The sequence below is a fragment of the Sapajus apella genome, unplaced genomic scaffold (genome assembly GCF_009761245.1).
Source record: "Sapajus apella isolate SASKATOON/1434 unplaced genomic scaffold, GSC_monkey_1.0 scaffold36, whole genome shotgun sequence".
NCBI lineage: Eukaryota > Metazoa > Chordata > Mammalia > Primates > Cebidae > Sapajus > Sapajus apella.
In genome coordinates, this window is record NW_022436976.1 from 26,211,039 (window position 1) to 26,235,841 (window position 24,803).

Consider the following 24,803-nt stretch of genomic DNA (forward strand, 5'->3'; position numbering starts at 1 on the left):
CTTCCAACAGATAACATGAAAGAAAAGCATCTACACAACTCAGGTGAAAACATGATAAGATATTCTATAGTAACAAGACATATTTAACTCAGTGTTTCCCGAACTTAGTTGACCATGGCTCTTTTTAAAAAATGAAACCTGGTGTTATTTTGGTAAATAGTGTTAGCTGTTTACACAAAAGCCATTCCCTTCCCCCCTTCTTAACAGAACCATGATTTCATGGGAACAGCAACACACCCAGTCCCAGGGAATTCATCATGAGTTCTCTACTGCAGTATGATGCAGAATTTGGCCAATGAAACCTAAGAAGAAGTCTGCTGAGAGGCTCTTCCTCGATAAGGAAAGAAAACAAAAAAAGGAGGGCATAGAGAGAAGATTCTCGTGTTCTGGATGCTGTGAAAATAAGATTCCTTTAGAGATGACAGCATCTTGCAATCAGAAGTAACAAAGTTGAGGTCAGTAGGTAGCTGATGAAGACTGGAGGAATAGGAAGATAAAAAGGGCTTGGCTCTTCGATGGAGCTGTTGAATCCACAAGTCAACCTGATGGCTGCCTGTCCCTGTATTTCTTATTGAGAAAATAACAACTATCTTATCGTATTAATTTAGCTGTTAGATGGGTTATTACTTGCACCTAAACACCATTCCCATTAATAAACCTTCTCTTGGAAAACCCTGGCATAGAGTAAGAGAGTGCTCTCCTGACTTCTTGTAAGATTGGGAGCCCAACACATGCGTCAGGAAAGAGAGCATGATAGAGTTGTTCAGAGTTGGGACCAAAGGGATCCACTTAGCTTCAAATTTTGCCCCAAGCAAGACTGAGCCAGCTGTTCTGATCATGGCAAATTTAGCCTCCCTATAGGTCAGTGAGGCTCTCATGGCATGAGGTACATCAGTTATGAGGTATTTCCGTTGGGATAGGCTAGATTATGCTGAGGCAAGAAACAAACTTAAAACCTCAGTGTTTTCAACAGACAACAGTGCATGTCCCATCAAGCCGCACGTTGTCTGTGCATTGGTTAGGGACTCTGCTCACAGCCATCCTTTCTCTGGAACCCAAGCTGAGGGAGAATACCCATCTGGAACATTTGTTGGTTATGGTGTAGGAGAAAAGAAAGCTCTGAGGATTCTCACACTGACAAAGACTTGGTCCAAAAATAACATACATAATTTCTCACAGCTCATTCAACCACAAGGAGACTAGAGGATAAAATACTATCTCATGCTGTGGAACAGGAAGCATTCAGAGAACATCTTCAATAGCTGTCATTCACATCAACAGTGGCTGGCACAGAAGTTTCTAAACATGAAATATGGTTTAAGGCTCTTGAATTTTCTATGGGGAGGTCTGATTGGATTAAAACAAGGCCCAATTTGGTGGCTGGAGAATTACAGGGAACTGGATTTGGCCCCTGGGGGAGATAGCTGATAAAAGCTAGATGATGTATCAGGGTTCCATCTAAGCAGCCTTTCATATAACATTTGGCCCTAGCAGGAAAACTGGAGGGCAAATCAGATATTATCAGTCAGTTCTTGGATGGGTGTAGATAGATAAGCCTTCCATACGGTTTAACTTGAGATAGGGCTTTCTGGGGCCAGGTGGGATGGGAGAAATGACTTACAAGTCAGACTAGCATGAAGGAAAATTTAACCTATGCTTAAAAGAGAGCCAAGATTCTACCCAGAGAGACAGTTTCAAAAGTCAAATTTGTAGGGAGTGGTGAGGCCAGAAATGAGATAAGAACATGAGGCTTGAGGCAGACAGGGTTTCAAGCAGAATGATGTGATGTGAGGAATACACTTTCACTAATGGCTTAGAAATAATGCAGCAAATCAAGGGAGAAGAATCAATACTTACTTTTGTGCCTAGTGTTAAGGATAGTGTGGCAGTTTCAAGGGGTTCAAACCAGATTGGACAAACATGTTTGTACTTTTGGGGAGAAAGCTGCCATTTGGTGTGGCCCCAGGTGCTCAGGGCTTCATGTCAGAGAGACGAATTCCAGTCCTACTGGCTGGGAAGTGTTGAGGCTGGCCTGAACTGCATGTTCTGTACTGCCTGCCTCAGGCTAGGTTTTCTCCAGGTGGAATAAAGCTGAGGCTGCTGACAAAAAGACTTTGAGTACCGGCAGCTTAGCAGAACTGAGAAAGGCAAGGCTGGACATGTTTCATCTTTCATTATTTCCAGATGAGCCTTTCCAGACACATCTATTAGCAGAGGCATTCAATGGGCCCCTGGCACAAGATTTCCATGGCTCTCAGTTCTTTATGTGTGTTCCCTCTCTCTTCAGCCCAATGCTGACCCCTTTATGCACCATGCAACAGAGACCATTCCAGCACTCTGGACATAGTAAAAGCTCAGTAACGGATGGTCTTGTTGATGGAACACAGACGTTTATCTGTAGAAACTGGATATAAAGTTGTCCAACTTGACTGGAAGCCATACTTCTAGAAGTTCTATATAATAAATATGAATTAGTTGAGGAGAAAAATTGATTAGAAATTGGTTACTTTTCTACTTTATGTCATGTACTATGCCAGACACTATGCCTGTTATCCCATGGAATCCTCACACTAAACATGAAGCAGATTTTATTTTCTCCCACTTGATAGATAAAATAAAGACTAAGAGGTTAACTGGCTTGTATGAATTCATAAACTGTGTAGATTTGTAAGTAGTGAAGCTCTGATTTGAATGTAGGACTCAATGATTCCATGGCTCAAGGCTTTCTCACTTTACCTTTGCTTGCCAATAGAAATAATTCAGTACTTTGATGAACCAATGAGTATCAAAGGGGGCCTCCTAGATATTTATACATCATGTTAATGAAGGAAAGCAGGACGAGTGAGCAATTAGGAAACTAATGAATCATCTGCTGTTGCACAAATAAGCTAATTTAATTTATTTAGGAAGGAGCAGTGGAGTGGTTCTGCATCTGTGTTCCAGCTACACAATCTTGGATGAGTCACTTAAATTCTTGGAGATGTGCTTTGGGTATCTGCAACCTGGAATCCCACTTTGTCAGGTCTATCCCACCAATTTATTATAAGGGGCAGACGAGATAATGTATGTGCAATCAATATGGAAACTGTAAAGAAGTATTCAAATGGAAGGCATCCCTATTGATTTTGCCTAAATAACAGACATTAATAAATAAATCATTTTATATTTCAAATGTTTTTAAAATTATACAGTAGGGAGTAAGGCTTACTCTAGATTTTAATAAGGAAGCACTTCGAATCATAGCTTAAGGCAGGACTTAAATAAAAATTAGGCCTTTAGAAACATTTATGCGAATATGTAGTTTTAAATGATTTTCTGTGCATAATGGAAATTGACTACAAAATTAATGGGCAAGTTAATGCTAAATTGAGAAGTCTGAATTTATTAGCAGAAGTCTTTGCTTTAAGTTACTTTAGTTTTACAAATTTTATATGATTGTCAAATATTCAGAAGTACTGGGAGAAACATCCTTTTAAAAAATGTAATTGTTCTTTTAAGTTCTCCCTCCAGAAATCATAAAAAGATAAAAAAAGCTTTTCATATTCAAGACTACCTCCTATTACTGTCAATAGCAGTTAAAAGTATTTATGGAGACATGAGACAGCACAAAGATTCTTCTGTGATTCATCAGAAGTCTCATCTTAAGTATAATTACATTACACAGCTCTACTCAATCATTAGTTTCTTGTTCAGCAACGATGTCCTTCATTTTAAATTTTTGATGGTAATTATTTGTAACTATGCCCTTGAATTCTGAAAGCATGTGTCCTGCAGTCCTCGTGAACAATGGGTGTTTCTGGACTACAACACCTCTGGCTTCCCATGGGATATCATGCAGGAAATAGTCTGTAACAACGTGGAAAATTTGCAAAAGGTTCTCAGCTTGAGCTACAACCCAAAATGAAGTAGCGTAGTTATGCACATGTGTGTATGTGCAATAAAAAACTAAAAGCAAGTCTTTAGTTACAAGGCATGATTTTTAAAAATCCTTAGTGACCAAGTCACATTAAAATGTTTGACAGTTGCTTAAATTAAGGCATATTAACACATACAGAAGACTGACCTGAAACTGAGATTTATTTTAGTTCTTCTAGTGTTCTTTTTGCAAAATATCTTGTGTTTGTGTATTTATTCATTTATGGAACATGATTATGTGCCAAGAATTGTCTAGGTGCAGAGAACAGGCTATAAGATATTCTGAGCCCACCAAGAGCTCACAGGCCAGTGGCCAGGGGAAAAAAACAGATAAGTAAATCTAAAGAACTTGATTATCCTCAGGCCTGGAAGAAATAGCAGATCATATTAACAGTAAAACCTAAGCATTCTAGTTGTTAACTCACCGCTGATTTGGTACCTTCTTAAAGCTGGGAGTTTCCAGGGTTGCTTTACAATATTTTTACTGCTCCTCTTGAAATTTATACTCCCCAGTGCAACTGGCAACAACACAGATTATGCTCTGAATATAAAGACCAAATGCTGAGTCTTGATCTTCACAAGAGAGGGCGTCCCTTCTGGATGCCTCACGGGGACTCCAGCTCACTGTGGCCTCCGGTCCTGTCGTTTACTGTAGCTCTGCAACATGCCACTCCATTCTGTCATTCTTGTCTTTTCTTCCTCACCTCCCCCAGCTTTTGTTCTCTTTGGCTCTTTTGAAAGCCACATTTATGTTCTTCCCATATGGGAAGTATTTTTGGTCAAAATTTAAAACCTATAATGTGTTCCTTGGCAAAATGATTTGCTAAGCAAGGCTGGCTTTAACTTGAAAGAAAAGCTTTCAGTAGGCAACAAAACAAAAATCCCACAAACCACTCTGGTCACACTGCAATTCTTAATCATCAAAGCTAAATATACTTTACAGGCATGTATTAAATAAAACCTCCTTTCCCAGTGCAAGGAGGTGTGTAGTGGAGTGATTAAAATTTTTATTACTGAGCTACACGCGGTTTCTAATAGAATTCTATATAGACATTTCCATTTTTCCTAACACACTGGCTTTATCATAGGAAACTGAATGATTTCCTTAGGGATTAACCTCCAAGCTAGGAGGCACAGAAAGAGCCATGGAGAAACGATATTTGTAGATTGCCTATTGTCTGAAAGGCATTGTGCTAGGGTTTTTTTTTATAGTTTTTTTTTTTTTTTTTTTTTTTTTTCTGGAAACGGAGTCTTGCTTTGTCTCCAGGCTGGAGTGCAGTGGCATGATGTCCGCTCACTGCAACCTCCGACTCCCTGGTTCAAGCAATTCTCCTGCCTCAGCCTCCAGAGTAGCTGGGATAACAGGCATGTGCTACCACACCCAGCTAATTTTTGTATTTTTAGTAGAGATGGAGTTTCATCACGTTGGCCAGGATGGTATCCATCTTCTGACCTTGTAATCTGCCCGCCTTGGCCTCTCAAAGTGCTGGGATTACAGGCATGAGACACTGCCTCCAGACGTTCTTTCACTGAATCCTTACCACCAACGCTAGGAGGTAGGTAGCAGGATGATCCCATGACAGAGGGGAAGACTGAGGCTTAGACAGGTTAGCTATCTTGCCCAAGGTCTTTCATCCCTTCTCCTTTCTATCAAGCTGCTTCTCACTGTTGAGATGCCAAAGGTGTCCTAGTATTGCCATTTTTTTTTTTTGCCTCATTTGTGTGTGTTTTCTTTTTCCTATGAAGCAGTGAAAACCCAGGTCAGGTTTGTTTGGATATGAGTTTGCTTAAAAGAATGGCCAACACCAGTGGCTTGGCAACCCATAACATGAGCACTGCAACTAAAGAGCAGGTGGTGGGCAGGATTCCTCTCCAGCTGTTACAGAAGGGTGATACCTACAGTTTTGCACCCAGGCAGATCTGGATTGGAATACTATCTCTGCTACCATCTGGTGATTCCAGGCAAGCTGTTTATCTTTTCTGACACGCAACTTTCTCAACTATATTTTTTCTGAAACTCAACTTTCTCCACTCTAAGGTAGGGGTAATGCTACCTACCTCACAGTGCTGTAGGTAAGGACTGGAGAGAACATACAACAAGGACTTGACAGGTAGTTGGTAATTATTCATGGTTTTATGCCTGTCTTTTGTATTCACAGACAACTACTGCATTCACCAGGGCTTTGTGTGAGCAGGTCCAGGCCTGCCTGTTTCTCAGTCAGTGATAATCAGCTTTTGCAGCTGAAGCCTGTTTGACCGCAGACCTGACATCTTGCTTAGATCCTGTAATACCAAACTCTTTTTCTGTAGTGATCCCCAATCCTCCTCCATCCCTAGGGCAACCTCTGCCTGGGGTCTATCTAAGGAAGCACTGGGCTTCCTTCTGCTGCTAGGCCTGCTAGATCAGACACCCATACCCACCTTCACTCTGGGCCATGCCTAAGGTCCCTATATCCTTTGGATACTGTAGAATGCTATTGCAGAGCTGGCCTTCATGACTGGATGTGCTCACCCTTTTCTGTGATTACTACTGTTATTATTCTGAGCATCTTCTAGGAGCAGAGCCCTGTAATAACACAGGCATGGTCCATGCAATTGAGCTGAGTGCCTTATATGTATTATCTCCTTTTGTCCTCATTATAAACCTGTAAAGTAGGTGCTATTAAAATATTCATATTCAATACATATTCATTTCAAAATGAGGAAACTGAGACTTAGGAAGATTAAGGACCTTTCTCCAAGTCACATATCTAGGAAAACAGGGGTAAAACCAGGCCTAGGATCCCAGGGCCAGGGCTGATAGCTGCGATACCATATTGTTTTTTTATCTCACCTGTCATTCTTCTTCTTCCTCCGTTTCTGACTAATATGCTCCACGCAGCAGGTACTTTTTCTTTAAATTGTAGCATCTCTCACAATGTACTGTCATCAATTTATTTGTCTATGTCTCTCATTAAACAGCTTTCTGAAGGCAATAGTCATGTCTTATTCATTCCTGTTCACCAGTGCTTACCACAACATCTGGCACAAAATAATCCAGAGAATGTTTGTTTACTGAATTATACTGGCTTTTTCTTTTCTACCTGCTGTCTTTTGCTGAAGTCTTAGCATGTCCTCTACCCACACATATTGGAGCTATGAAACTCTCAAATCAACGTTAGCAGTTACTATGGGGTCTGGAATTATGTATGAGTGTTTACATATGTATGTATGTGTATGTCTGTGTGTGTTTGTGTGTTTGCTGTGGTATCAACTAAAACAGCTATAGTTTTCCAAGTGCTTGTCTACATCAAAAGCTTTTAGTCATCATGTTTCCTCAGTTTCCTTTAATCTGGAAACTTTCCACAGCCTTTCTTTGTCATTATGACATAGACATTTTTGAAAAATACAGTCCATTAAAAAATAAAATGGTCCCCATGTTGGGTTTGTCTGATGTTTGCTTCTGATTAGATTCAGGCTCTGCATTCCCAGCTAAGTAATGCTGTTTTTTCCTCAGGCTATCATATTTGGAGGTACACGATGTCCATTTGCCCATCTGAAGTTGATTTGGATCACCTAATCAAGATGTTGTCCTGTTTCTTCCCTGTATACTTAACATTCTTTTTCCTCTTGTAACTAATAAACAAACTCTGAAGAGATATTTTAAGATGATGCATATATCCTATTACTCTTCAAAATCCCCCCCTGGATCCATTGAGGATTCCTGTCTATACCGGTCTTTAATACGATGATTGCAAAATGACAATTCTGCAAATAATTGTGGTATCTGACTAGATCCTGCAAAGGAGGGGAAAATGTCATAAAAGACGTCGAATATACATTAGATATCCTACCTAAAGCAATGTAAGTTTTTCATTTAATAGCTGACATTTAATTGAATAAAAGGCACAAGGCTCCCCTGGATTGAATGGCCCCCAAGGTCTAATCTCACATGAGATCCTATGACCCTATGTGAAACTTCTGTTACTATCATGGTACCTGTATGGAAACAGAAACTAAATAATAGTGGTAGTTTGAAACGGAAGACTCTAATTCTGGTTGTACATGTTTGTTTTCTTTATTAAAAGGCAATAGAGAAAAGATGAGGCAATACCTCAAGGGTCTTGAACAGAGATGAAATGACAGAGGTCTCTAATGCAATGGCACAGAACCTTCTGGTATCAGCACCTGCAAGCCCCATTCAGTCGTCATTCATGATCGCCAAATACTCCATCTGGTGTTCAACCAGCTTCAGGAATACTTGATATTTCTTATCATAGTATCTGTGGGAGAAACATAAATATGTTGAATGATCTCAAGACAAAACTGCCACATGGCTTCCCTGTAGATTTCGAAGAATGGGGATATATCTCCTAGATTCTGAATGCTTACAGCATCCTGGGCAATCAATTAGCATGCTTCAGACCTATTATGTGTAACCTGCTTGAAGTTTTATTATCTCCATTTTAGAAATAGCATTTAAATCCCATCTTTACTAAAAATACAAAAGTCAGCCAGGCATGGTGGGGGACGCCTGTAATCCCATCTACTCAGGAGGCTGAGGTAAAAGAATTGCTTGAACCCAGGAGGCCAAGGTTTCAGTGAGTAGAGAGGGGTCCACTTCACTTCAGCCTGGGTGAAAGAACAAGACTCTGTCTCAAAAAAAAAAAAAAAAAAAGAACATTTCTAAATGAGAGGCATATACAAAGTAATACAGTTAAAAACAGGCAGAACTGGAATTCAAACTCATGTCTGTCTGACTTCAAAGCTTCTACTGTACATATAAAAAGGCCTGGGCTTAATGGAGATCCTTTCACATTGCCAGTTTCAATAAATATTTCCTATATAACTAGTCCCAGATTTGATGACTGGCCTAAAATCACAGCCTGACAAAGGATGAGACTGAACATTTTCATTGCCCTTTTGCAGATTCCACATCTAGGTTTCCCCTGTGACTGCTTTACCCAGGGGTAAAACCACATGGGAATGTGGCTAATGCCTTCTCTAGAGCTGTGCTCAGCCTTCCAGGCATCGCACAGCGGCCCTTGCTCTCCCTGTCCTCTCTGGCTGACTCTTTGGGTAAGGCCTGTTAGAACTGATATTAGCCATGAATCAGATAGCAGAATAGCTGAAGCTGCCCTGACATCATAATCCTAAAAGGAATAATTGGAACCGAGACAAATTATACTTGTAGCCTTGCAACTTTGTTCTTACTCCTCTTGATTGGGAAACTGACATGGGTGAAGGGATGAAGAAGCCAGTTTAGTATGTCTTGGTCAATTCTGGGGTGCTCTGAAAAGGAGTCCTTATAATGGAACTTTGGTGCAAAGTTGTGTATTGTGGGAGAGAGGTTGTAAGATTAATCCTGGATACACATGGGGACTTCTACTTGCCATACATAGTTATGTTAATAGGAGTTCCCTCTCCAATGTTTATTACACCGTAAACATTCTGGTAATGTAGGAGTTGTGATGGGGCCAAGCACAGGTTAAGAGGTGAACACTGAAGCCTGGGTTGAAATCTCAATGTGGCCCAATATTAGCTGTGTGACTTTGGATATGTTCCTTAATCTATTTCTGCCTAAATTTCTCCACCTGTAAATGGGGATAATTATGGGATCTACTTCAGCAGAGCTGTGTGTGAACTAAATGTGGAAATATATGAAAAGCATTTGGAACAGTACCTGACTCAAAATAAGTAATATAAGTACTAGTTATTAATTTTTAGATAATTTTTAATATTATCATTAATATAGCTATATGTAGGTGCTACTAAAACCTACTCTATGAGCTCCCAAATTTATTCGTGGTAAAATTATTTTAGAAACAATTTCTCCTACTAATGATGTTCCATGACAACATAATGGTAAGCAAGTCTTTCATTACATGAGTTGGATTTCTTGACTTTAGAATCTCAAAATTGCTAGAAGGGAGCTAAGGTTAGCACCCCTTCATCTATACTTGAAGATTTACAATGTTAATACTGACAACTTTGCTGCAACTTTGTTCACTGGCCTTACTCTTTACGTAAGCGAAATCATACAGTATTTGTCTTTTTGTTGTTATCTTATTTCACTTAGAATAATATCCTCGAGGTTCGCTGATGTGTGGCATGTCAGAAATTGCTTCTGTGTAAGGCTGAATAATATTCCATTGTATGCACATATCATTCTTTGTTTATATGTTCATCTACTTAGGTTGCTCTCATGATTTTAGCTATTCTGAATAATGTCGCTGTGAACATGAATGTAGAAATATCTTTTCCATGCTCTACCTTCAGTTCTTTTGGGTATATACCCAGAAGTACAATTCCTGAATCACATGTTAATTCTATTTTTAATTTCTTGAAGAATGGCCATACTGTTTTCTGCAGCAGCTATACTATTTTGTATCCTCACCAACTATGCACAAAGGTTCCAACTTCTCCACATCCTTGCCAACATTTGTTGTTTTCTGTTTTAAAATAGTAGCCATCCTAATGGGTGTGAGGTGGTATCTCACTGTAGTTTTTATTTTCCTAATAGTGATGCTGAGTACCCTATCACATACTTATTGGTCATTTACAGATCTTTGGAGAAATATCCATTCAAGTCCTTTGCCCATTTTTGAATTGGGTTGTTTTTGCTTTTTTGTTGTTGTTGAGTTTTAGGGGTTCTTTATACATTTATATGCTCTGGATATCAATCCCTTATTGGATGTATGATATGCAAATATTTTCTCCCATTCTGTGAGTTACCTTGTTAGTCTGTTGACAGTATCTTTCAATGCACCAAATTTTTCAAAGCACTTTTAAGTGACTCTTCCAGAGCCACATATAAATTTGGACTGGGCATAATGATGAGATTTGGGGTCACCCTAAACATTTACTCAGTAAACTATAGTTACTAAATTACGCTCTCTGTGATTGTAATTTTAAAATCAGTTGAATTCCCTTTCTTCCAAATTTGCCTCAACTCAGTCCATTGCTTCTGTGTGGCAGAGGCCTAAGTAAAAGTCCCACATCATTAACAGTGTGAGCAATGAGATGAGTGACTCAGAAGGAAACTGGCTTCTCCTGTTGCCTTGCAAATCTCTGGGGTGCCTGAAGATGGCGGTATAGCACCGTGTGTGCCACCTCCTTCACAGAACAGCTGCCAGCTGCCAGCAAGAAGCCAAGGACTCTCTTCTAAAGGAACACGTGGGGTTTACAGAGAGAGCTTAAAAACATCCCAAAAAAAGTCTTGGGAGGGTCATGGAAGAGATAGAGAAAGACAATCTTTCTAATTTCACATGCTCCAGCTGCCTCCAGGGAACAAAACACTGACAGCAGCCCATAGCTCCCACTGCCAGTGGGGACTCAGATCTCTCCATCTTCCTGCATGGAGCTCCCCTATGCAAGGCCTGCACCTTTGACAGTGGCATTTAGAGAAGGGTTTATATTTGGAGAGTTAGCAGCCTGACTCTATGTGGAGACGAAGGAAATGAAAAGAAAGTGGATTGCTTTTCCATGGACATTTCCAACTCTGTTAAATACTGATCTGGCTTCAGTGGGATCTGCACCTTTGCCTGTTCATCATGTTAGGTGGAATTTGCTTTTAGGTCTTAACCTCAAATACTTCCCTAAAATTACAAAGGCACCTCCACAACGGCCCCTTCCTCTTCAAACTCACTACCAGTGAATTAACAGAGGTATTTCATATATTTAGCCTGGATTACTGAAAAAGCCTTCTATCTGATCCCTCTATTTCTACCCTGAGCCCCCTGTACTGGATCCCCTAAGAGGGATCTTTCTGATCTGCATCTGACCAGGTCTCACCACCACTTAGAATTCGGCATCTCTGTCTTGCCTATAGGATGAGGTTGGAGGTCTTCAGCATGGCCTCCAAGGTATTTATGAAACCTCCCCCTCCCCAATTCTATTCTTCCCCAGTCCTACTTCCTGCCATTCCCCATCTCATACTTTGTATTTTTGAATTAGAAGTTGTTTATTGTAACCAGAATGTACTATGCTGCTCCCACTTTTATAACTACACATTTCTTCTACTACGAATGTTCCTTCCCACTTTGGCCTGTCCAGCAATTTCTTACAAGCGCTCAAAGTTATAGCTTAGACTTAAGCTCCTCCCAGAAGTGTTCTCTCACCCCTACAGGGTCCCATCCCTTTCTTCCTTGAGCTACTTTGTCACCTGGCAATACTTCAATTGTGGAACTTATCTCTTTGTTCTAAAATAATCTATGTGCATAAATCAGATTGTGTTTTATTCCCCTGTAACACCTGCCTGCAGCCCAGCATAATGCCTTGAATATTGCAGGGATTACATCAATTAATATTTTTTTGAGTTGGGATTAAAATACTGACCAATATAATTTTTTTATCCTTTGATGCCAACTGATACAAAGGGTAAAAGAATGAGCAGATGCTACTGGGTCCCCTGACGGAGATGTAAGAGATCCCTACTTTAGAACAGAGAAGAGAAGATTTGCTGCCAATTACCTAGGAAACAGAACATTGGTCTGAGAGTTCAGAAACTTACATTTGATCCCCAGCTCTAGCCCTATATAGTTCTGCAGTCTTAGATAGGTGAAGGTGACGTTACCACCCTGGAACTTAGTTTTCTTAACCATTATATTGAAGGACTGAATTAGCTGACCACATAAGTTTATTCCAGATCTATAGTTTCCTGTGTGTATGTATGTTCTCAATTCCTTAGCAGTGTATATATATAAAAAATACATACTTACTTTTTATCTTCTTGTCTCGGGAACACAACTTTCCCAACTTTGCTCATTTTTGCCATTGCTTCCTGTTAAATGGAAAACAACACAGACAGCTGAGTGGGAAAGCGAAATCCAAAAGGAGGCTTGTCACAGGCAAAACATTCTAATTAGAATTTGCTTTCCTTTAAGATATTTGGTTAGTCCATTTTTTTTCCAACTTATTTTTCTCTGGTAATAAGAATAAAACACAGTGAACATTTGAAGTTGCAACTATGACCACACATCCTGGGCTTACTAAATTATGTATTGAGGCCCCCGGGGCATAAACAACCCAGAAGTCAAAGCCGTTCTGTGACTGCCTCCAGGAGTCAGTGAGAAGAATTATTTCCCCTCCTCGCTGCCTGGAGACAGGGTAGAAGAAGGGGAACAAAACCAGCCAATGAGTACACTGTCTACTTATCTAAGGATAACAATCACCGAATTAAACTCACTTTGTACCTGTACCTGAGGATAAAATATTTAAGACCTTTTCAATTCAGCTTCAGCTCCTTTTTCCAGCAATCTCTGAAGCTGTGAGTACATACTGAGACCTCTGAGCTGAGTCTAAGTGATCTGAGTTCTGGAATGTGACTTCAGGACATTCTTTTCTTTACAATGGGGCACTCAGGGCAGATGATATGTTACAGCATCTTGGTAGATGTGGTATGGTGTGTGCAGCATCAAGATTAACCAGGGATTGTGCTGGCTCCCATGAGCAGAAGGATAAGGTTTCCTTAAGCAATCTCCTAAGGCTGCTAAGGTCACAAGAAAATTAAGGAGAATGCAGTGAACCCAAACTTTGAAGTCCAACAGACCTGGCTAGGGAAGATTACAAGCAACAGCATGACAAAGCTCTACAGAACAGTCTTAGGAATGGCTACTGAATTCCTATTGTTAAGGATGCAGTCATTCTGGGGTCACATGCGTACAGCTTCTTATTCTACACATTTACTAATCACTTATAATGTACCAGACACTCTGCTAGGGATACAGATTTGCATACAACATACTCTTTATCCTGGAGAAATTCACATACTAGTCGGGGAGCAAAAAACAGTAAAAAAGCTGCATACCATACAGAATATGAGAACCCCTGGATATCTTCAAAACCTTTCCAAGTTTCCCTGACTATCTTTGCCGCCTTACTGTAACTGAGTGACTGATTTGCATGCCACTAATTTCCTTCTGCTGCTTTGAATATTTACTGGTGTATGTGTTCATTACCTGCCTTCTCCACTCCTTGCCCCTAACGAGAATGTAAGCTACACAGGGCAAGGACTTGTCTGTTTACCAGTGAATCCTGATACCTGGAATACTCATAAAACATATTGAGTCCCTTTCATGTGCTAAGCATAACACTCAATCTACACGGAATACAGAAAGGAAGATTGCATGGGCCTTTCATCAAAGAGCTCACCATAGAGTGGAAAAGGCATTTACTGTGATCAAAATAGAGTGTGATAAATACTACACCAGAAGTGGATAAACTTCTTCCCGTAGTTATTTGAGGGTTAGGTAACCTGATGATTCTTTCAGCAGCTAGCTTACATGAATTTCCACTCCTGCTAGGTTGCTCTGCAGACTCTTCCACAAGGATGGCATGCTCATTCTGAATTAGTCATCTGGCTTCCTAGGTCTCAATGGATTTGAATGTGCTGATTGGGGGACCAGAGATGCTAAGAGTAGCCAACATACTGACAGCAGAAAGAAATGGCAGCCTAAAGTAGGGAGGAGATTTTTTAAATGATGAAAAATTACTGACAAGGAAACCATGGAGAAAGACAAAGACTAAAAGGGCTGTCTGGAGTCATATTGTGAAGGGCCAAACTGTCAAACACATCTTAGTGAAGCTGCTGCCATTCCACTTAGCAGGGCTATTTTTTTTTAAGACAGAGTTTTGCTCTTGTTGCCCAACCTGGAGTGCAATGGCGTGATCTGGGCTCAATGCAATCTCTACCCAGGTTCAAGCAATTCTCCTACCTCAGCCTCCCAAGTAGCTGGGACTGCAGGTATGCACCACCACACCCAGCTAATTTTTTGTATTTAGTAGAGATGGGGTTTTACAATGTTGATCAGGCTGATCTCAAACTCCTAACCTCAGGTGATCCACTGCCTCAGCCTCCCTAGCAGGGCTATTTTAAGAGCTCTGCTTACCCCAGAACACTTTCCTTCATAGACAAAGTCCTGATTCCCTTAGAACAAGCCCAGGTATTGTTGCGATGGTCTCAGCAATCTTTATCATCAACTGCGTTACTCATTCTTATTTTGTGCTTCTTGTCTCTTCCTTGAGTTCTGCTCTGCTGTGCTTTAGTGAAGACCTTGCCTTCTATCACCAGCTCTGAATCTTGAAACTGTCCTCGGGGAATGCTCCTCCTAGCTGTGCTTTGGCCACAGACTTGAGACAACATTCCAGGATCGCCTTCATGGGTGGGATCCAGGAAACTTCTATTATAGAAGGTACTCCATAAATGTTATTTTCCTTCCCACTACAACAGATGTGCACACAAATGGCAGACATCAGGGAATTCTTCCTTCCTTTCTCCACATTACCTTTGCTTGTTTTAAAAATAAATTGAGAAGCAAACACCAGCAAGAGAGATTTCAATGGTTTAAAAAGAGGTTATGCTGTTTCTCAAAACGTACAGATTTAAATGTTAAACTTAGCTCAGGTATCAGCTCTACTGAGATTTTTTTCTGACTCACCCCACTGCCTGCCTCCCACCTATACTGAGCTATGTGCTCCAACAGCAACTTGTGCTTCCGTCTATCATAGCGTTTATGACATGGCACCATATTTTTTTGTTAACAGATCAGCCTCCCCAACTAGACTGTGAGCTCCTTAAAGCAGGAATTGTTATAATTATTTTCACTGCCAAACTCGGCATCTGGCATATCGTATGCACTCAGGGAATGTCTACGGAATGAATGAACTTAAGGATAATACACATGACAGAATGTTAAAATGGAAGTTTTGGCTGAGATTTAAAGATGACAGATATAAGATACCAAAGTGAACTGGAAACAGACCACCCTGAAGAATGTGCAAGAAGGGTTCCTGAGGACCCATTAATCAACTCTTAAACCTTTCATCCACATGGAAGGTCAGACAGAGATGGATTTTTAGGAAAGAGCTGTTGGTTTATTGTCTATCAAGGCTCCTTCCAGGGTGAAGTATGAAGGGAGCCTCTCCCTTCAGGAGTCAAGAGGACACAGACCACAAGAGAATCTGCTGCATGTCCCTGAGGTTGTAGCACACGGTGGCTTGTGTGTGACTCCTGTCTAGAAGAGACAGGCTGGCTAGCACTGCCAGAGTCTGTCCAGATCCCAAAGGCAAAGGTTTCTCATAGACCCCAAGTGGCCCATGTGTGAGAGAGCTGCCAGGGTTTCTTAGATCCTGTCCAACATGGCCGCCTAATGAGGTGGCAGACTCTCCATAAAGAAGCTTGAGGTTGAGCTGGGTGCAGTCGTTCACATGTTTAATCCCGGTATTTTGGGAGGCCAAGGTGGGTGGATCACTTGAGGCCAGGAGTTCGAGACCAGCCTAGCCAACATGGTGAAAACCCTATCTCTAATAAAAATACAATATTAGCTGAGTATAGTGGTATGCGCCTGTAGTCCCAGCTACTTGGAAGGATGAGGCATAAGAATTGCCCGAACCTGGGAGGCAGAGGTTGCAGTGAGCGCAGATTGCACCCACTGCACTCCAGCACTCCAGCATGGGTGACAAAGCAAGACTCAATCATCTCAAAACAAAACAAAAAACAAACCAAAAAAAAAAAAAAAAAAAGAAAAGAAAAAGGATAAGGATTCCTGAGAAATTAAGAGTAAGCAACCTATGAGAAAAGAGACATGTTAACCAAGACAAGAATATTTCAGGTGAGAGGTTTTCAGAGGCAGAGGGTCTCCCCAAAAATCTATTATGTGCCTTATGAAAATCAGAGCTGGCAGTAAACACCTATGAGGCTAAGAGAGCATGAAGCCCATTATGACAGTACTGATCAGATAAGAACTTTCCTATACCCTTAACTTTTCTTCCCTTCTACTTTCTAACCATCTCAGAGGAACAGGAAAAAAGCTAGTATGTTGGAGAGAAAGTGAATGAAGAAGAAAGAGGAATCTGATTAGGACTACATCTCATTTCTGCCACACCCTAGCTGGAAGAACTGGGAAAAGTCTTACCTTTGCCTTTACATATTCTTTGATACTTGAATGTCTGAATTTTGGCTATGTCTCAAAACTTAAAGGGACCACAAAGTTTATATTATTTAAGTGACTTTATATTTATCTAAAAAAGTGATGGAACCACCAGAATTTTTAACCAGGGCAGGGAAAATCTGGCTCTACTACACAAATGTAAAGGGATAATGAGAATAGAAAATAAAGTTATAATTTTTTATTTCATCCCAAGAGTTGCGTTTCTGCTACATAATTTTTTGTTTGCTTTATACAACTTGATAAAAACAAGTTATATATGCATAATAAAGATTGGATCAATATATATTTAAATGTTAACAGGTTGGATAGCATGGGTGACAGTTTTTTTTCTTGTCAAGTTGCTTATTATGTTTTCTAAATTTTCCACAGTGGCATATGTTAATTTTATATTTGTAGGGAAAACATGTATTATATTTTTAAAGTTATGCTTACAAAGGCAGTCAAAATGACTTGGGCTCACCTTCCCCTCTCCTGGAAGGCAGGGCTCATTTATGAGTCCTTGAAACAATATGGAGAATATCCTGAGAATCAGTGCTGTCATCAGAAATAGCACTGCTGAGTTTTCCAATTTCTCCAAATAATTAACATAAAACTGAAATCTCATGATCCCACTTGGCTGCAGTAAATCTGGAAATTACCACAACATAACAATAAGAATTTATTATGGAAATGCTGACACATGCTAAATATAGTCACCCCCACAATATATTTCTGTTCCAAAGGGTTTATTTGAAGTTGGCCTCCAAATTCATACTTTTTGTCAGCAGGCAGGAGCCGGACAATCTTAATTTGCAGCACGCTACCCTCTTTGTTTGAGAGTCTAGACAGCACAATGAATACAGTGACTTTTCTTTTTCCTTTTTGCCCACACAATGAAAGCTTTTTAAAAACAAAATATTTTGTAAAATAGCATTTTAATCACTTCTTTTCTTTCTCTCTATAAGGCAGAGCTATAAATAAACCATGAAAGTTCACATTTGATCATCACTTCTGAAAGCAAGTGAAGGGTTTCTGTAGGAAAAAATAGGGGCCCTGTACCACGGCCATGAAAGACTGCATTCATAGCTTTGACCCTTCCCTGGTGTGTCGAGGCCCAGATACCGATCAGTACACACTGCTCACCACATCTCTTGTGGCAGCACTGGCAATAGCCAGGCCTGCATATGGGCAAGGGAAACATCCCATTCTCATGTGTAATGGCCTGGCTTGGGAGCTACCGAAGGGCTATAGGCCACGCTGGAGTGAGTTACCAGGGAAATGAGATTAAAGGAAGGAACGGGCTCTTCAGTACCCTTGGAGAAGATGTGGATTCCATGAGTGGCAGACTTACTGATGTTGGCAATTTTGGGAGCAGAGGATCTGGTACCTTCTCCCCTACCCTGAGGAAGGGGAACAATGGCCTGAAGACTTTTGGGGGAGACTGTCAAGTAGTCTAGCCCAAGTTACCATGGGGTACTGCAAGCTGGGCAATTCCAGAGTCACCATCTATAGGGGAGAATGAAGCAGAACCTAGTGTGGTAAAAACAAGCTATATATAAACTCCCAGAGGGCAGGAATCACTTCACTGTAGGCCTAACATCTAGCATAGTCCTAGCACCTACAGGTGCTTGGTTAGTTTCTTGCAGAGTTGCCAAAGGAAAAAGTGATGACAGTGTTTCTTTTTTTTCCATATATATATATATATATATATATATTATTGCACTTTAGGTTCTGGCGTACATGAGCAGATCATGCAGGATTGTTGCATAGGTACATACATGGGAATGTGGTTTGCTGCCTCCATCCCGCCGTCACCTATATCTGGCATTTCTTCCCATGTTATCCCTCCCAAACCTCCTTACCCCTCGCTGTCCCTCCCCTATTCCCTCCCAACAGACCACAGTGTGTGATGCTCCCCTCCCTGTGTCCATGTGTTCTCATTGTTCAACACCCGCCTATGAGTGAGAACATGTGGTGTTTCTTAAGTGGCATCCATATACTCCAGGGAATTCTCATTAAGATTCCAGAAGAAAATACTGGAAGCACCATTTATATGATTTTTTTTTAGTCTTAAGAAATTAATTACGCTTTACCAGCATTTAATATATGGATTGTCACTAGACAATTTATCAGTTTGGCCACACACCAGTCAGTCATGAGTCACATAAGATGTGTGAGGTTCTTGTGAGGAGAGTGGGAGCTCTGCAACTCCAGGGATGACCCTATGGCACTCCCTTATATGTCCTCAGCTTCCAGAATTGCTACATGTTGTCGTTTGCATGTTCCAGGTTAGTGACGAATAGGTATTAACTAGTTTTATTTAAGTTAACCCTCACAAAATGGGCAAGTATCTAAAAAAGAGTCAAGGGTTTGCAAGTGATGGTGATAATGATCATCAGTTCACCATTCAGATTCAAGTAAACAAGAAAATGGTGATGTTTTTACTCAGTACTATCTCCTGACATTGTAAGATAGAAACAATGAAGATAGTCAGATAAGAATTGGGAAGAAAATCAAAATTATCAAAAGATTGTTTGAGATTTGGACACATAGGTACATACAAAATCATCAAAAATCATTTAAAAATTATTAAAAACACACCTGGTCATAGACATATAGTGTACCTTTACATGTTGCTAATATTAGCAAGAAGCCATCATGATAAGTAAACATATTGGAAATACTTTGGTTCAGCTACATTTCACTTGTTTTATAGAGTAAATAATGTATGAACACAGTACAGCATATCATGCTTTTTCATAAATAAGTTTTCATGTGCTGAGGATGCATACTCAAAATTTATTTTAACGGATGGAGTATATGGTTCAAAAGCATTGTGGTGTCTGTTGACTTAGTGGCCAACTACCACTGCCATTGCCGTATTACTGGTTTAAGCTTTGTGCTCTGTGCTGTGCTAATTATTGTAAGTACATGACCTTTTTAACCCTCAAAATGACTTTAGGACACATACCATCTATCCTCATTTTCTGAATAAAGGAACTGGAAATAGAGAGAATATAAGTAATTTTCCCAAGGTCATAAAGCCAGGATTCAAGCCCAGTTCCTACTCCAGGCCATGCAAACCATACATTTAGACACAGTGATATCATTCTCCCTGTCATGAAAACAGCCTGATTCTTGAGTGCCCTAGGCTGGAGTTCAAATCCTACTTCTGCCTCTTATTAGCAGGTGTGATCACCTAGAGTGAGAAGACTGTGTGTATGGTGAGATGCATCAATACAGCACATTGTACCTTTTTTCACAGATGCTGACACATAGCTCTAAAATACAGGAATCTGTCTTCCTGAGGAACTCTGACTCATTTTACTGGAACAACAAGTTCACATGCTAATGTGTGGGCTGAGGCACATGACCCCTCCATAGAAAAACAGAAAATATATCAATGTGACTTTGCTTCAACAAGCATTAAGAAATGGCTAGTTGTTCTTCTGTTTATTTTGCTTTTTTTTCTTTTTGACACAGTCATCTTTTGCACCTGGTATTCTGTGTAACCCCCATGAACTGGAGACAAAAATATCAATTGAGAAGCAGGAAGAGATGAGAGAAAAGAGAGTAGGAGAGGTCTTTATCATTAATCATGAGATGAAAACTGGCACCTCATTCATAATTTTAATTACACTAAATACATTTACATATCTTTAGAATACTGACTATATGGGTGTATACTTTATCAAACTTCATCAAACTATACATTTAATATCTGTGTATTTCACTTTGTGTGTCCTATATCTCAATTTAAAGTTTGCAAAAGAAAAAAGAAAATGGGAAAACAAAAGTGCATGTCAGTAAATTTATATTTCGTTTTATTTTCAATTATAAAAATGCCTACCAAGTGAAAACAAAATTTTTAGATGCTCAGTTCTCTAATTTTGACTCTAAAACATACCTCAAATTAGTTTCTTGGTCATAAAGAAAGGGAGGAATGGAAGCTTTCTAATTCTGTAGGAAATGGAGACATTAGCGGAAAGATATTAGGTTTTAGAGATAAAACCCAGTTTGGCTTGGGGTTGGATCCAGGCTCTGCTACTTATCAGATGTGTAAACCAAAGCTCTGTTTTCCCATTTGTTAAGTGAGAATAATACTATCTACTCAGTTGTTGTTGAAAATTCCAGTATCTCATTCTCTGACCTAATGGGCCTCTTGACTTCCACTTTGGTTTCCCTTATAGCCATAAGGACCAGTCTGGGTGGTTTTTCAGAAAGAGAGAAAATATAGTGCAGTGATTAAAATAATAGACTGATTATAACAGATTTCAGAATTTGAAATTGGATTTTTGCATTCACTAGCTGTATAATTATGGACAAATTACTTAATATCTTCATGCCTGTTGCCTCGTCTGAAAATGGGGATAAAAGTATGTCTTTCATAGGACCGCTATGAGAAACATGTGAATTATTGGAGGTAAAACACCTGAGCAATGCCAGGACTTAGTAAACGCTCCATAAACCTCACTATTTATTATCCCATTAGCATGCAAGCTTCATGTGGCCCAGGGTTTTTACTGGATTCATGTACCACACCAAGAACTGGGCCTGGCCAGAATAGGTAATCTATAATTATTTGTTAAATGAATCAACGAATGATTTTATATCTCTAGGGCTGTTTTACCTACAACACTCCTGACACCAAATGTGTGGGATTTTTCCTCACAATAACCAATTCTCCAACTCTCCACCACCAACTGCATGACTTACAATTCAATTCTGACACTAACCCCAGGTAGTTGGTGTCAGACCCCACAGCTTCGGGGCTCAGTCCAGCAAGACTGTCCATACTTCAGATGCCAGTCACAAGTCCTGGGTCTCCTGTACTTTGGCCAGCTGATTGCAAATTGGAGGTTTCCACAAACTCTACCCCCCGAGGCTTGATAATTTGCTAGAATGGGCCCATGGAGTTCAAGACAATGGCTGACTTACTATTACCAGTTTATTATAAAGGATACAACTCAGGAATAGCCGAATGGAAGAGATGCACAGAGCAAGGTATGACGGGAGAGAGCTGCAGTGGTGTGGTGAGCTTCCATGCTTCCTCCAAGCATGCCATCCTCTCGACACCTCCATGTGTTCACCAGTCCAGAAGCTATCTAAACCCCATTAGTTAGGGGTTTTTATGAAGGTTTCATTACTTAGATATAATTGAGTAAATCATTGGCCATCGGTGACTGACTCAATCTCTAGCCCCTTTCTTATTCTGGAAGGTCAGGGGAGGGGCTGAAAGTTTAACCCTCTAATCATGCCTTGGTCTTTCTGGTGACCAGCCCCCATCCTGGTGCTATGGAAGGGCTCTCAGCCATCAGTCATCTCATTAACATACACAAAGACACACATCACTCTAGGGATTCTAAGAGTTTTAGAAGCTGTGTGCCAGGAACTAGGGACAAAGACCAACATTTATTTTTTAACACATCCTTGCAACAGGGTTCCATTGCTTTTTGAATATAACTCAAATTTCATAGGGTGGGCTAGAACTTCAAGATGGAGTTTGTGCCGATGTCTCCAGCCTCATCTCATGCCCTGCCTACTGGGCTGGCCATGCTGGGAACACATCGGCGATCTTGCTGCTGACTGAACATTCCAACCTTGCTCCTGCCCAGAGCCTTTCTGCCTCTTTCAGGAACGGTCTTCTCCAGGATCTCTGACTGCCTGGCTTTTTCCACGATTTAGGTTCTCTTCAAACATAATCTTGAAAAGACTGCCCTTGGCCACTCTTGGCAGAAGCAGTGCACTCTCCTAAACATCTATGACATCATTTCATTTTCTTTTCCTCATAACCCTTGATAGCACATCATCATCTGAAATCATATTATTTGTTTATTGTCTACCTACTTCTCTGTGGTCCTCACCTCTTCTCCCTTCTGAATCTAAGCTCCATGAAAGCAGAGTCCATGGCTTTCCTTTCTTTGAGGTTTCCCTAGCTTTTAGAAGGGCATTGGTTAAATATAAGGTGAAAGTGCACATTTATTGAATGCCTGTTTTATGCAAGGTACTGGTATATATATCTTGCCTCACTTGATCCTCACAGTCTCTGAGGAAGGTCTTATTATCTAAATTTACAATAAGGAAATAAAGGCTCAAAGAGGATAAGTACTTGCTTAAGTTAGTAAATGGCTAAGCCGGGATTTGAAAACTTGCTTTAACTCATGAATAAGACCAGGCCCATTCCTTAAGAGGATCACAGATCTCCAGCTTTAGTTCATGACAATTTATCTTCTTCTGATGACTTTGGGGCCCTGTAAAATCCTAAAAGCCTGCTTTCTTCACTGTCAAAGACAAATTCAATTATAGTCATTATATTGTGCTTACAAAGGCAGGAAGGTGGATTCACTGATGTATAGAAAGACTGTTCATATTAATTATTGAAACAAACAAAATTACTGCCAGCTGTATGACCCTTAGCAAGACCCTTCCCTTCCCTGGGACTCACTTTCTTTATCAGTAGAATGAGGGGGTTGGAGTAAATTACCTCTAAAGTCTTTGCCAGCTCTGCAATCTGTTGGTTTTGTGCACATGTGGTTTTCTGATTAACTCTCAGTTGACAAGTTACTCCTTATTTCCCACAGTAATTCTATTAGGGTTTTGGTTGCACACTCCAACAGAGAATATACCCACTGTGTTTTACCAGCAAGGTAAAGTTTCATTCCAATTCAGTCATGGGCAAATACAGAACAGGGGAGTGGTTTTATACTAGGTAAGGCCATCAACCTCTGTTGTGATATTCTGAGGTGGGGTCCTAATATATGGACTGGCTAAAAAGGGGCTGGATCCAAACATGAATAGGGAGCAAGTATTCATCAGATCTACGTGAATTTGACTTGCTGCTTACGGGTTTTCTAAAAGTGAAAATGGCAAGCTTCTTGCTAAAAGCATCGGACAGGTAATAGGTTAGAAAACTGCAAGCCATCACTCATCTAATAATCTATTGTTGACTGGAAAAAAATGATCTTGCTGATACATGTGGCTGAGAGAGTACACAGTACTGCAATGAGCTGTAACTAAATAATAATAACTCAATAGCAATAATCATAACAGCAACTGATATTTATTGAGTACTTACTATGGCCTAGCTCTATATTATTAAAAATGTTACCTACTTTATATTCCTAGTTCAAAGACAAGGAAACTTACAGCTTTGGAAACTATACTTTTAACCATTTGTTGTGAAACGAAGACTTCAGTGATATATAGATCATAATCCAAACTCTAGTTCTGCCATGTAACATCCTGAGTCTCAATTTTCTCATTTTAAATATGGAAATTTTAGGCTGGATGCAGTGACTCACACCTGTAATCCCAGCACTTTGGGAGGCTGAGGTGGGAGGATCACTTGAGACTAGGAGTTTGAAACTAGCCTGGGCAAAATAGTGAAACCCTATCTCAACAAAAACATAAAATAAAAATTAGCCGGGTGTGGTGGTGTGTGCTTGTAGGCCCAGCAACTCAGGAGGCTGGCTGAGATGGGAGGACCCCTTGAGCCCGGGAGGCTGAGGCTGAGGCTGAAGTGAGCCGTGATTGTGCCACTGCACTCCAGCCTGGGCGACAGAGTAACATGCTATCTCAAAAAAAAAATGGGAAGTTTTAACACCTATTTTATAGGCTTATTGAATGGACTGAATGCTTAGTACAGATATTGTTATTATTACTATTAACCTATCAACTAAAATAAACTTTATTGTCCCAGAAACTTTATTGAAAGGTAGGAGTTGCCATGTGTGTATGTTTCAGGTGGGCTGGGGAAGGTGATAACTGTCATTATTCTTGGGCCTCCTCATTATCATTTCAAGACAAGTATTCCTCCAGTTGAAGGCAAAAAACCCTGTTCCTCTGAGGTTTATGCCACCTACTGATGGAGATACAATGATACACGTCTCCCCTGCATCTCACTGCTGTCACTGTCAGCCTCTTGATTCTGTTCCCTATGTTAAATGAGACTAAGGCTCCTAGATCACAGCCTCCCTATCC

At 40.3% G+C, this 24,803-nt stretch overlaps 1 protein-coding gene across 14 annotated transcripts in view; it reads right to left on the reverse strand.

The window, feature by feature from the left end:
• Window positions 1–7,947: 7,947 nt before the first annotated feature.
• The window catches only part of FGGY (FGGY carbohydrate kinase domain containing), a 429,508-nt gene continuing 412,652 nt past the window's right edge, over window positions 7,948–24,803 (reverse strand). For all 14 annotated transcript variants that reach the window (XM_032297123.1, XM_032297121.1, XM_032297119.1 and 11 more), the window contains 2 exons: window positions 12,615–12,676; window positions 7,948–8,177 (listed from right to left, as the gene is read on the reverse strand). In XM_032297123.1, the coding sequence (XP_032153014.1) occupies window positions 8,096–8,177; window positions 12,615–12,676 (144 nt within the window). In that variant the 3' untranslated portion in view covers window positions 7,948–8,095. The remainder of the gene's footprint in view (window positions 8,178–12,614; window positions 12,677–24,803) is intronic.